The following is a 12,203-nucleotide window of genomic DNA, read 5'->3' on the forward strand; positions in this document are numbered from 1 at the left end:
TCAGGAACTCTAGAACCATGGCAAACCTAAAATAAATAAACGTGTGTACACACATGCACACAGGTATACATTAACCTAAGAACATTTTATGTCTATTCAGAGGAATTAAGAAACACCTGGTAAACAAGTAAAACATAGAAAACTGAACTAATACAAGCACATTCCCAGATACAGAATGCAAACTGTAAGTGACTCAAGGTATTTTGGATTCAGTCTTATTATTCATCTTTGCATCCCTAGCACCAAATATAAACCTTGCAAATAGAAAGCACTGATCAAAGTGTTGAACATCCAATTTCCACTCCACCTTCTAATCCATTCGACAAGCATTTACTGTGTGTGTGTACCAAGTATTATGCTTTGGGCCATGCTCTGTGCTAAATTCTAAAAATACAAAAATGGTAAAGATGTTGTCCTGGCTCACAGGGTGCTTACTCCAGCTGAGCAAACAAATCTACCTCCCTCATCAATCCATCCTTGCAAAAACAACAAAAGCAACTACAGTTAAAATAAGTAGGAGATTCAGACTTCAGGATCCTGGACACACTGTTCTGCTTCTCTTTGCAAATCTCTATTACAAAAAACAGAAGTGCACACTGGCCGTCAACAGAGAGAGGGTGACCTAGAAATTAAATGGATAAACTGTTTTCCCTCCTGTTGCCATATATTATTCAGGTCAGGCAGCCTATTCTCGCTGAGTCAAGAAAGCACAGGCTTAATGGGTGAAACTTGAGTCTCCATGATGGCAAGACTGGATACGAGCCCTGCCCAAGGAACCAGATTCACCACGGCCAGTGGAACTTGCCCCAGCTGCTGAGGGGCTCCCAGGTCCAAACAGAAGAGCCCAGAATAACAAGCATTTTCCTTCCTGTTCCACCTTTTCCTTTCTAGGGCCAGAAGCTGGTGCCAAAATCTACACTTCATAGAGCTCCTGATAGTCTGAGGCTGTCACACTCCCTGCTGGGAAGGCAAACAAAAGTTAGGGGCATGAATTGATCCCAAACAATGCTGAACCTATCTTTGATTTTTCTTATGCTGGCATGCCCTCTTTAACTGTTAATAATAATACCGGTAATAGACCAGGGCTAATGTCAAAGGATGTCTAAAAGATAAACAGAATGACTGGTATCAAGGGCGACAGCAGAACGGGTTCTAAATGTCTCTTTCTATGTCCAAATTTTCATCATAGTTGAAACTCTGGGAGCAGACCACAAAATCGAAAATACAAGCTGTATGTACTCTGGTAAAATCACAGATATGTTAATTTAATCTAATGCAACAATCACACATAGAATGAATTTCAGACCATTCCAGGCACTATGATATAAATAAGAATGAGATATTTTCCTTGCTCTCAAGATGCTTATAATTCAGGCATTTTTCCCAGTAGCTATGGAATGTCCTACATTTTCACTGGAACAAAGAGAACAGAAGTAGCAGCAACTAGCAACTAATATCCAATCTAATGCTAGGTACCTAATTATACCAAATAGGTTTCCACCAGCCCCCAAAGTCCCAATCCTCTAAAACTGCCTTGTGAGTAGGATTTCAACCTGATCGATGATACTGAGTGTACACAGTGCCAGGTACTACTGGTAGGCCTGAGAGATACAACAGTGTAACAAGACCTGCCTTCTCTTCTCAAGGAGCTCCAAGTTGTTTGAAAACTTCCATCTCCTAGAAAAGATTATCAGTCTCAGATATGGTAAGATGAAATATCTAAGGAAAGACAAACTGGGAAAAAAAATATTACTTACCTTTAATTTCTCCAGCCCGTGCTTTTTTGTAGAGTCCTTTGACATCCCTCTGTTCACAAACATGCAGGGGAGCGTCAACAAACACTTCAAAAAAAGGTAAACTTGCACCCTCATGAATTTGCCTTGCATTGTTGCGATCCTTAGAAAAAAGGCACATACAGAAACGTAACAAAGAGTGCTCATATGAATCAAGGGTACTGTATTAATGCCAAGGACAAGTAAAAGTGCTTTTCAGCTGTGTTAGTGGAAAATAGACAAAGTTTAATTTATATTTTGAAAATATAAACTGAAAAAAAATAAACCCAAGAAATTATTAGATTAACACACCCATTCTTCATAAAGGATTTTAAAAGGCCTGCTATTCTAAAAATCTGAGATATTGGCAAGTTCCAGGAGGGAGAACAATGGATGCCCCATAAAAACTTTCACCTAAATTTTACGAGGAAGCTGAGCCAAAGCCCAGCTTAAATGCAGATGTCATCAGGCCTCTCTCTTAACAACACGCTCAACCTCAGCCTGAGCTAGCATGAAAGTAACTTCACAAGGGATCCATCCATTCAGAACCCTGAGGCTAGTTTATTCACTTGCCAAATACAAACCCCTGAAGCCACTACACATCTCTAGCATTCCCAAAACTTTACTTTTCTGCATGGCTCCTAACCCCCAACTCTGCTAATACCTTCACTGCTCGGCCTAAACTCTCTCTGGAACACTGCTTCCTTTGTAAGTGAAACTCTTTTTCTTTCTGGTCTTAACTAAAACCAAGTTCTCCCTTGAGGAGTCACTCATCTCCCTGTTCTCAAACGCAGGCTCCACATTCATATTCCATAGACAAGGCAGTGCCACCATTTTCAAAGCTAGCCCTTGCACCTTCCTCCATCCTATCCCCACATGGCTCATGCTATCATTTACCACCTTTCTTACGGCCCCTCAACCCATGCCTACTTCCACTCTTATCAGATGGCCACACTTCTAATTTCAAAAAGAAAATCCCCAGGGACTTCCCTGACCGTCCAATGGTTAGGACTCCACGCTTCCAATGCAGGGGGCGTGGGTTCAATCCCTGGTCAGGGAACTAAGATCCCACATGCCGTGCAGCATGACCAAAGAAAAGAAAGAAAGAAAGGAAACGGAAATCCCCAGACACGAACGCTCTCAATCTCCCCTCTGCCATATAATTTACCTATATCCCCCACCTTTATCTCCTTCCCTCCTGCCACTCCTCCCTTCACAGATTCAAAAATCCCCTACTCTGCAATGGAATACTATTCAGCCATAAAAAAGAATGCGATTTTGCCATTTGTAGTAACACGGATGGGCTTGGAGGGCATTATGCTAAGTGAAATAAGTTTGACAGAGAAAGACAAATACTGTATTATACCACTTGTATGTGGAATCTAAACAAATACAACAGGACTTCCCTGGTGGTGCAGTGGTTAAGAATCCACCTGCCAATGCAGGGTACACAGGTTCGAGCCCTAGTCCGGTAAGATCCCACATGCCGTGGAGCAACTAAGCCCGTGCGCCACTACTACTGAGCCTGCGTTCCAGAGCCTGCGAGCCACAACTACTGAAGCCTGTGTGCCTAGAGCTTGTGCTCTGCAACAAGAGAAGCCACTGCAATGAGAAGCTCAGACACAGCAACGAAGAGTAGTCCCTGCTCGCCGCAACTAGAGAAAGCCCGCGTGCAGCAACAAAGACCCAACGCAGCCAAAAATAATAAATAAATAAAATTAATTAATTTAAAAAAAATACAACAAACTAGTGAATATAACAAAAAAGCAGCAGACTCACAGATATGGAGAACAAACTAGTGTTTACCAGTAGGACGGGGGGGAAGGGGCAACATAGGGGTGGGGAGTCGGAGGTACAAACTATTAGGTGTAAGATAAGCTAAAAGGATGTATTGTACAACATGGAATATAGCCAATATTTTGTAATAACTGTAAATGGAAAGTAACTTTTAAAAATTGTACATAAGAAAAAAAAAATCCCCTTCCTGCTAATGAACCTTGCTCAACCCATTATCGCTGCTGCATCTGGAATTTTCAACTACCTCCTTCTCCACTGGCAACAAACAAGGAAAAGTCACTCTCTTCCATTAAAAAGAGATGAACTAACAAATCATACAAAAATTCCCTTAATCATGGCACCTTCCAGGCCATTCTGCCACATTTCACACTACTAACCCTGTGTACTGCAATAATGCTACTCCCCGGCCGTTCCTATGCCGGCTCCCCTGGGCTCCTCTGACTTCACCCATCCCCGAGGCACTGGTGTTGCCCACATTCTACCAGGAGCCCGCTGTTCACGCTGCACGGTCCCTGAGCACTTTTCTCAACTGCTTTCACAGTGTAAACTGCAGCATACAAACCACTCAAGCCTGAACTCTGTCCTCTCCTGAAATTAAACGCACCTTTCCAACTTCCTCCAAATTACACCCACCTGGAGATCTCCCAGGTACCTCAAACTTAACACGTCCAAAACTGAGCCCACTCTCTTTTCTCCCAAGCTTGCATTCCCACCTATACTGCCCAAATCAAGGGATGACAACACGACTCACCCAGAATCCCCAGACTTGTTCTGGTTTCTTCCCTTTGCCGTCCCACCCCCTGCATTTTGTCACAAAGTCTTTCAGATTTTACCTCTAGACATTACACTAACCCAGTCTGCACTTCTTCCCTAGCTCCTGGTTCAAGCTCATTTTTCTTGTCTGGACAACACCCTTTTAATCAGTCTGCTGGCTTCCAGCTTTGACCTGCTCAAAGCCACACTCTACATTGTCCCCAGGATGACAGAGGATGCAAATTCAATCACGTCACTAAACTCTTCAGAGACTGCCCAGCACCATCAGGGTAAACCCCAAGCTTCTCAGTGTGACGCGTCAGGCCTTCTCCACCTGGCCCCACCATTCTCAGTCTTGCACCTGCCTGGTCTACCAGGCTGTTTGGGCCTAATGCCTTTGCAATCCCCCCCTGCCAAAAACACTCCACCTCTCTCCTCTGGCTACAGCAACGTGTCCCCTCACAGCACAGCTCCATGCTAAGTCCTCCAGGAAGCCTAACCTCATGTCCAGGCTGACTGAGGCCTCACTCCCGCTGCGTTCTCAGAGTACCCACCATATACCTCTGTCACAGATCTCATCCCACTATACTGAAATAACTTCAGTAGCTTTATACCCTTAGTATCTGGCAGAGTGATTAAGTCGTGATCCTACTATTCCAACTGTCCTTTTAAATGAAGGCGTTCCCCAAGTTTCCATCTGTGACTCGCTTCTCATTCTATATACTCTTTTGTATACTCAACTTCATCAAGGTTTCAACAATATAGTTAATGATTCCCCAATTTTTTTTTTTTAATTTATTTTTGGCTGCATTGGGTCTTTGTTGCTGTGCGTGGGCTTTCTCTAGCTGTGGCGAGCGGGGGCTACTCTTCGTTGCGGTGCGTGGGCTTGTCATTGTGGTGGCTTCTCTTGTTGCAGAGCACGGGCTCTAGGTGCACAGGCTTCAGCAGTTGTGGCACGTGGGCTCAGTAGCTGTGGCTTGCGGGCTCAGTAATTGTGGCTTGCAGGCTCTAGAGCACAGGCTCAGTAGTTGTGGCGCATGGGCTTAGTTGCTCTGTGGCACGTGGGATCTTCCCCGACCAGGGCTCGAACCCGTGTCCTCTGCACTGGCAGGCGGATTCTTTAACCACTGCACCACCAGGGAAGCCCCTGATTCCCAAATCTTTATCTCAATTCTACACAACGTTCTTGAGCTCCAGAACCAACTTCCCAATGACCCAGTGGTCATCCTCACCTAGATACGCCACCAGCATTTCAAACCTAACCCAGCTAAAATGAAACAGTCATCTTCTCCCTTCCTACCCTACATTTTCTAACTCAATCATACCATCTTCTCTTCTGAAAGCACCATCCTTCATGTTCACCCCCAAACTCAGCAATCAACCCGGGCACCACGCTCCACTGATGCTACAGGCTCAAGGGCCCTCAAATATGCCCCATCTTTTCTATTCCCATGGCCGCTACCTGAATTCACTCCAAAAGCCTCCTGACTAGTCTCCTACCTCCAGACCCTTCCCATTCCAGGCCTTAAGGGTGACCTCACTAAAATACAAAGACACCAGAGACACTATTCCCCAGTACAATCTCAAACTCTAGAGCACCTGTGGGGCAAAGTCCCGAGCTGTCCGGAGTTCACCGTCAGGCCTCTGCAAATCGCTCGAGCTTCATCTCCCCTCACGTTCATCCGGCAGAGCAGCCAAAACAAACTACCTACAGTTCCCCCAAAGACCTAAGTCCCTCACATTTCCATGCTTTTGCAAATCCTGTAGCATCTCCTCTGTGAGATAGTTTTCTCCTGCGAGAAAACTGACTCATCTTTCATGACGCATTTCAAGCAGCACTTCCTCTGTGAATCTTCCACGACACCTTTATACACATGTACCTCACCACCTGCCTCACGATACTGCAACTGTTCGCATCTCTATGCTCCCACCAGACTACCTACTGACTCCTCAAGGATAAGAACTATCAGGTTTATTTTTACAACCAAGATGCCCAAGGTTAGTGGTGACAGAGAAGAATACACATATCCTGTATTATATGATTTGGTCCAAATATGATCATGAATTTTGACATGACCTAAGCATAGTCCGAACCTCATTTTCATTCTTGGTGCTTCTGGGGATGAGATCAACAAAGGTGTTGCTCCATGCTATGGAAACAAGGGAGCCAAAAAAACAGATCAGCGTATACTTTTAGATACCCAGGTCTCAGCCGCTCGCTCTCCAAATTAGGTGTGACTTTCTCTTTTTCCAAGAGTTGCAAAGCTTCCCAGAAAGGGCAAAAATATCACTGTTACTTTATTACTATGAAAACTGTTTATATGCAAGAATTCAGGAACTCTAACAAGTCTCATTCTCTCATACACTTCATTATTCAGGATACCTTAAACTGACATATTGACACCGATGCCAGTGTTTCAGGAAAATGAAAAGCAGCTAGTGCTCAAAGAACCTTTTAGGACTCCTGCCATGAGTGAACCTGTATGATTAACACTCAGTCTCACACTTATCTATAACCCTTACAGCTCAAATTTTGTTTTTGTTTTTAAAAAAGGTCTAAGTAACCATCCAGATTTATGATACAGTACTAGAGTTGCACCATTATTTACTACACTTACTGAATATTTATTACACATCAGGCACTATGCTGAAACCTGTGAATGCATGATTTACCTAATCCTCAGAGCAACCCTACGAGGTAGGTATTATCTGAGCTTGGAAGGTTAAGTAAATCGGCCAAGGTCCTAACAGTAACTGGCAGAGCGGAGACTTCAGTCTCGTTTCTGGCTTCAAAGCCGCTATGTTTAACTACTACACTAACTCACCTGTTCTTTCATATCTGGGCTTCCTAAGGGGCTACGCTATCATTTAACAAACACTAAATATCTACTGTGTTCCAGGATCTGGGCTTGGCATCAAGATTATAAAGATAAATCAGATGTAGTCCCACCCTTCAAAGAGCCAGTGGGGTTTCGAGACAGCAAAGCACAGTGGGCAAGAGCACAGGTTCCACTGACGCTGTCTGGGTGCAAATCCTTGCTCTGCCATGTAGAGTGTGTGAGGTGGGGTGACTGACACCTCTGTTTCCTCACCTCCACCCTCCTCATTGGGTGATGAGAACTAAGTGAGCTAATTCACATAAAAGCACTTTCAAACTGTTACCAGTACACAGTAAGTGCTCAATAAACGTTAGCTGCTATTATTATCATTATTATTATTATTACTGCTGCTATTAGCACCCCCAACCAAAGAACTGGTATTTATAATAAAACAATGTACTATGGTACAATAACAAGGGCACCAAAGACAGGTACCCAACAAAGCCTGAGAGACTTAGGAGGAAGAAATACCCAACCTGAGTCTCAAAGCATGAACACGTGTCAACCGATGCTGAGGCGAGGCTAAGAGGAAGGAGAAGAGGGCCTTCGAGGCAGAGGGAAACAGAATTCTCGTGGTGAGAAACAGCCTGATTTTTTTCAGAGACATACAAAAAAGTGAATTAGTGCTCTATGGTCTCTAAAATAAGACAGAGTGTGATGAAAGATGAAACTCAAGAATTGTGAGCAAAGAAGCCACGATAGGACACATGTTAAGAAACCTAAGATTTTCCCTGGTGTTTGATACATGTTGAGTATTTACTATAGGATTTTTGAACTGAAAAGTCAAACTTGAAATAATTTGGCCATTGACTTCTTCAACAACTCTGGTTATACTTTTGAGGGGGGCGGTGGGTGTGTGGGTTATATAGCAAGCTTTTCAAAAATCAATCTACTCAGGAAGCTGCGGCACAAAAATGTTGTAGGTTAATTGTTTTAATTTGGATTTAGCCTCAAAGTACATGTCAGTGTTTAAATTATTTGCTTTGCCTGACACCATATTCTCAATACATGTAATTAGAACAGCAATGGCGCAAAAGCCACATACCTGAGTATAAGGCGATATAAAACTTGTGATGCACACTAAGCCAGCATCTGCAAACAGCTTAGCAACTTCTGCGATGCGTCGAACATTCTCTTCTCTGTCTTCAGGACTAAAGCCAAGATTTTTATTGAGACCTTGACGAATGTTGTCCCCATCCAAAGTGTAGCATGGAATACCATGGCAAACCAAGTACTCCTCCAAAGCCATGCTTACGGTGGTCTTTCCTGCTCCCGATAAGCCTAGAAATGAACAGTCCAAACAGATTCCATACATAAAGTTAGGAGGGTAAGTAATAAAGAATTTTAACCACAGGCTTAACTATATTCATTATTCAGAGCAGTCTCTTAGCAACATTCTTGTCTAATATTTCTCTGTAAAATTTTACTACGTCTTAGCTAGAAAAACATCTGTAGTTTAAATATAATAAGCATTTATGTTTTTAGTAACTTCTGTCTAACCCCGAAGGTACCCTAGAAATCACTGAGCTACAAAGGCTTAACCAATTTTAATATTACACATGGTTGGGTAGATATTCACTTTGTCCTCTTGTTACCACTATTCTAAAGCTGCATGCCAATTTTAAAAGAAAGTTATATGACCAAATTATTTCTGGTGAGGAAAGAAAAAGAAAGGACAAAAGTAAGTGAAATAATATTAGAAAGTTACCTCTATATCCCAGGATCAACACCTCCCAAAGGTTACCATGATAAAAGCACCTGGGAATCCAATTTATAATATAATTAACCTTGAAAGAATATCCTCATTTCATCTTCCTCTACCAATGTTTAGTCACTAAACGATGAGTAAAGGAAAAGGAAAGAGTACATTTATGCACTAATACTTGCCACCTTGATGAGTGTATCAGAATTCACAACTAAGATAGGTACTTCCCTCGTAGTCACCAGTGGCTAAGACTCCACACTCCCAATGCAGGGGGCCCAGGTTCAATCCCTGGTCAGGGAACTAGATCCCACATACCACAACTAAGAGTTCGCATGCCGCAACTAAAGATCCCACATGCCACAACGAAGATCCCGCATGCCGCAGCTAAGACCCTGACGCAGCCAAATATATAAATACACAGATAGATATTTCAAAAAAAAAAAAATTAAGATAGTTATGAGACAAGAGATAAAACACTGAAACCTAATGTACTGATACTTTGACGTGCTAGTATAGAAGGCTAACTGAAAAATCAATTTTAAAAAGGATGATATGTTAAGAGGATCAATATAGTGTTATATGGTTTCTACATTAAAAATGTATATTAACATGAGTACAGCAGGTAGTATTTTCCAAAGATTGACTGAAAGCTTTTTTACAATGTGACACTGCCACTGTCACACCCAGAGGTAGAGTATTTCTCAGCCCTTGAATCTGGGCTGGACTTAGGCGTCGCCTGTAGCCAAAACAATAGAGTGAAAATGATGAGCATGACTTCCAAGACTGGGTCAGAAAAGGCTATTCAGCTTCTCTTTGGATATTTAATTCGGGAGAAGGCAGCTGTAAAATACTCGAGACCACCGTGCTAGAGAAATCAGAAGTAGGTGTTCCTGTCGAGAGCCTTAGCCAGCTAAGCTCCCAGCGGACCAGCAGCATCCACCGGGGAGTCATCGCGGACACCCAGCCACTTGTGGCTTTAGATGACTGGAGCCCAAGCCAGCATGACTGCAACCAAGCAAGACCCAGGGGGGAACTGCCCAGCAGAGCACTCCTGGATTCCTTACCCACAAAACAGTGAACAAATTAAAATGGCTGTTTCACACCACCAGGTTTTGGGTAATTTGTTGCATAGCAACAATGACTGAACAAAGTGATGGAGGTTGGGGAGACTAGGTTTTTCTGTTCTTTGCTATTGTTGTTTTTAACTACCAGTTGAACACTAAGTATCAGGGGAAAAAAAAAACTGAAAACATCAACTTTTTATACAACAAAGACAACCTAATCAACTATACTCCAATATAAAATAAAAATTTAAAAAAACACAAAGATAACCTCAACTACAATTGAAGTGTCTGTTTATACATACATGTGTACATGTACATATTTTATGTATATATTTAATTTGAAACAAAGAACAGACACTGCCGAAAACTGAACTAATGACACAGAAAATTTCACTGAACGTAGACAAAAAGGCTAGGAAATCAAAGTGGTTAGAGAAAATTAATAGATAATGCAAGACAGATAATCCAAAACTAAGATAAAGCAAACTGGTATACCAAAGAGAAACCAAATGTACTAGATTGAATAGTGTCCTCCCCAAAATTCACATACACCTGGAACCTCAGAATGTGACCTTATTTGGAAACAGGGTCTCCGTGCATGTAATTAGTTAAATTAAAATGAGGTCACACAGGACTACAGTGGGCACTAAATCCAGTGACTGAAATCTTTATAACAAGGCCATCTGAAGGCGAAAGCAGAGACTGGAGTGGTACCTCTACAAGCCAAGGAGCGCTAAGGATTGCCAGCAGAACCAGATGCCAGGAGAGAGGCATGGAACAGATTCTTCCCCAGAGCTGACAGAAGGAACCATCCTTGATTTCAGGCTCCCAAACTGTGAGAGAATAAACTTCTGTTGTTTGAAGCCACTCGGTTTGTAGTAATTTGTTACAGTGGCCCTGGGAAACTCATATACCAATCAATGTAAAAATACAAAACAAGAAAGTTTTTCCGAAATAAGATGTAAGAAAAAACAGTGTTCCAAGAAGATGACATACAAACCACTCCATACCTGGACAGATCTGGTTAAGCTACTGAATTGCAAGAAGAAGAAAGAAATCATGACTTCTGTTTCCAACAATATCAAAAAAAAAAAAAAAAAAAAGTGAAGGCTATAAATTTGACAACATAACTAACAACCTTGGTCTGATGAACATATATAGAATATTGCCCACATTAGGGGAACACATTTTCTTTACAAATACACATTTATGAAACTGATTACATCCTACACTGTAAAGCAAGTACCAAAAAAATCTGATAAAAGTATTTATAAGCATCATTAGTGGTAAAATAAATGGAATATACCATGTTTAAGAAAAGGAGTACCCAATATTCTAAAGATCAATTTCCTCCCAAATTGACCTTTAGATACAATGTAATCCCAAATCAAATCCCAACTGGATTTTGGTGGAATTAGTTAAACCTATTACAAAATTTATACAATACAAAGAGCCAAAAAAAAAAAAAACAAGTCAAGACATTCCTAATGAAGAAGGTAAGAGGATTTACTCCACTAGATTTCAAGACTCTACAAATATATAGTAATTAAGACAGTGTGGCAATAATAGAGCAATAGACAAGTATACCAGTGGAATAGATCAGAGCTCCCAGAAACAAATCCACACATAAGTGGAAACCTGATCTAGGACAGCTGGCACAGCAGATCAGAGAAAAAGGATACCCTCATCTTGGGACAACTGATTATCCATATGGAAAAAAAAGAAAATGGATCCGTCCCTCACACTACACGCAAAAATCAACTGCAGAAGGAAAAGGGCCTAAACGAGAAAAGCAAAACTTCCGAAAGAAAATATACGAAAAGAAATAATTCTTCAGGCATGCAGGTGAAAAAAGGAAAGCACCTTAGAACAAGAAAAAAAATTGGATTAGTCATATTTAATAGAAGAAATGTCTGCCTGTCTTTTATGACAACTTGGCTGGGTAAAATATATATTTGGTTCATACTTTCTTTGTCCTGGAACTCTTAAAACATTACTCCAACATAAAAACTCAGGGAATTCAGAATCCAACGGAAAGCCATCTTATAAAAACCACTGAACAAAAAAATACAGACCATAAAAACTTGACTCAAAGAAAGAGCTCATGAGTAGGCATGCCGTAATAAAAGAACTGATGGGAAGGTGGTAAGGTTGAATCAATTTACTTACAGAACTCAAATACAAACAACTATGGAAATTTAAGATTTGGAACAGAATGTGTCACAAGCCTAGA

At 41.6% G+C, this 12,203-nt stretch overlaps 1 protein-coding gene across 3 annotated transcripts in view; it reads right to left on the reverse strand.

Moving 5' to 3' along the window:
• Positions 1–12,203, reverse strand: part of PAPSS1 (3'-phosphoadenosine 5'-phosphosulfate synthase 1) — a 103,157-nt gene that overhangs the window by 76,720 nt on the left and 14,234 nt on the right. For all 3 annotated transcript variants that reach the window (XM_036853440.1, XM_036853441.1, XM_036853442.1), the window contains 2 exons: positions 8,247–8,482; positions 1,758–1,896 (listed from right to left, as the gene is read on the reverse strand). In XM_036853440.1, coding sequence (XP_036709335.1) covers positions 1,758–1,896; positions 8,247–8,482 — 375 coding nt within the window. The remainder of the gene's footprint in view (positions 1–1,757; positions 1,897–8,246; positions 8,483–12,203) is intronic.

Source organism: Balaenoptera musculus, chromosome 5 (genome assembly GCF_009873245.2).
Source record: "Balaenoptera musculus isolate JJ_BM4_2016_0621 chromosome 5, mBalMus1.pri.v3, whole genome shotgun sequence".
Lineage (NCBI taxonomy): Eukaryota > Metazoa > Chordata > Mammalia > Artiodactyla > Balaenopteridae > Balaenoptera > Balaenoptera musculus.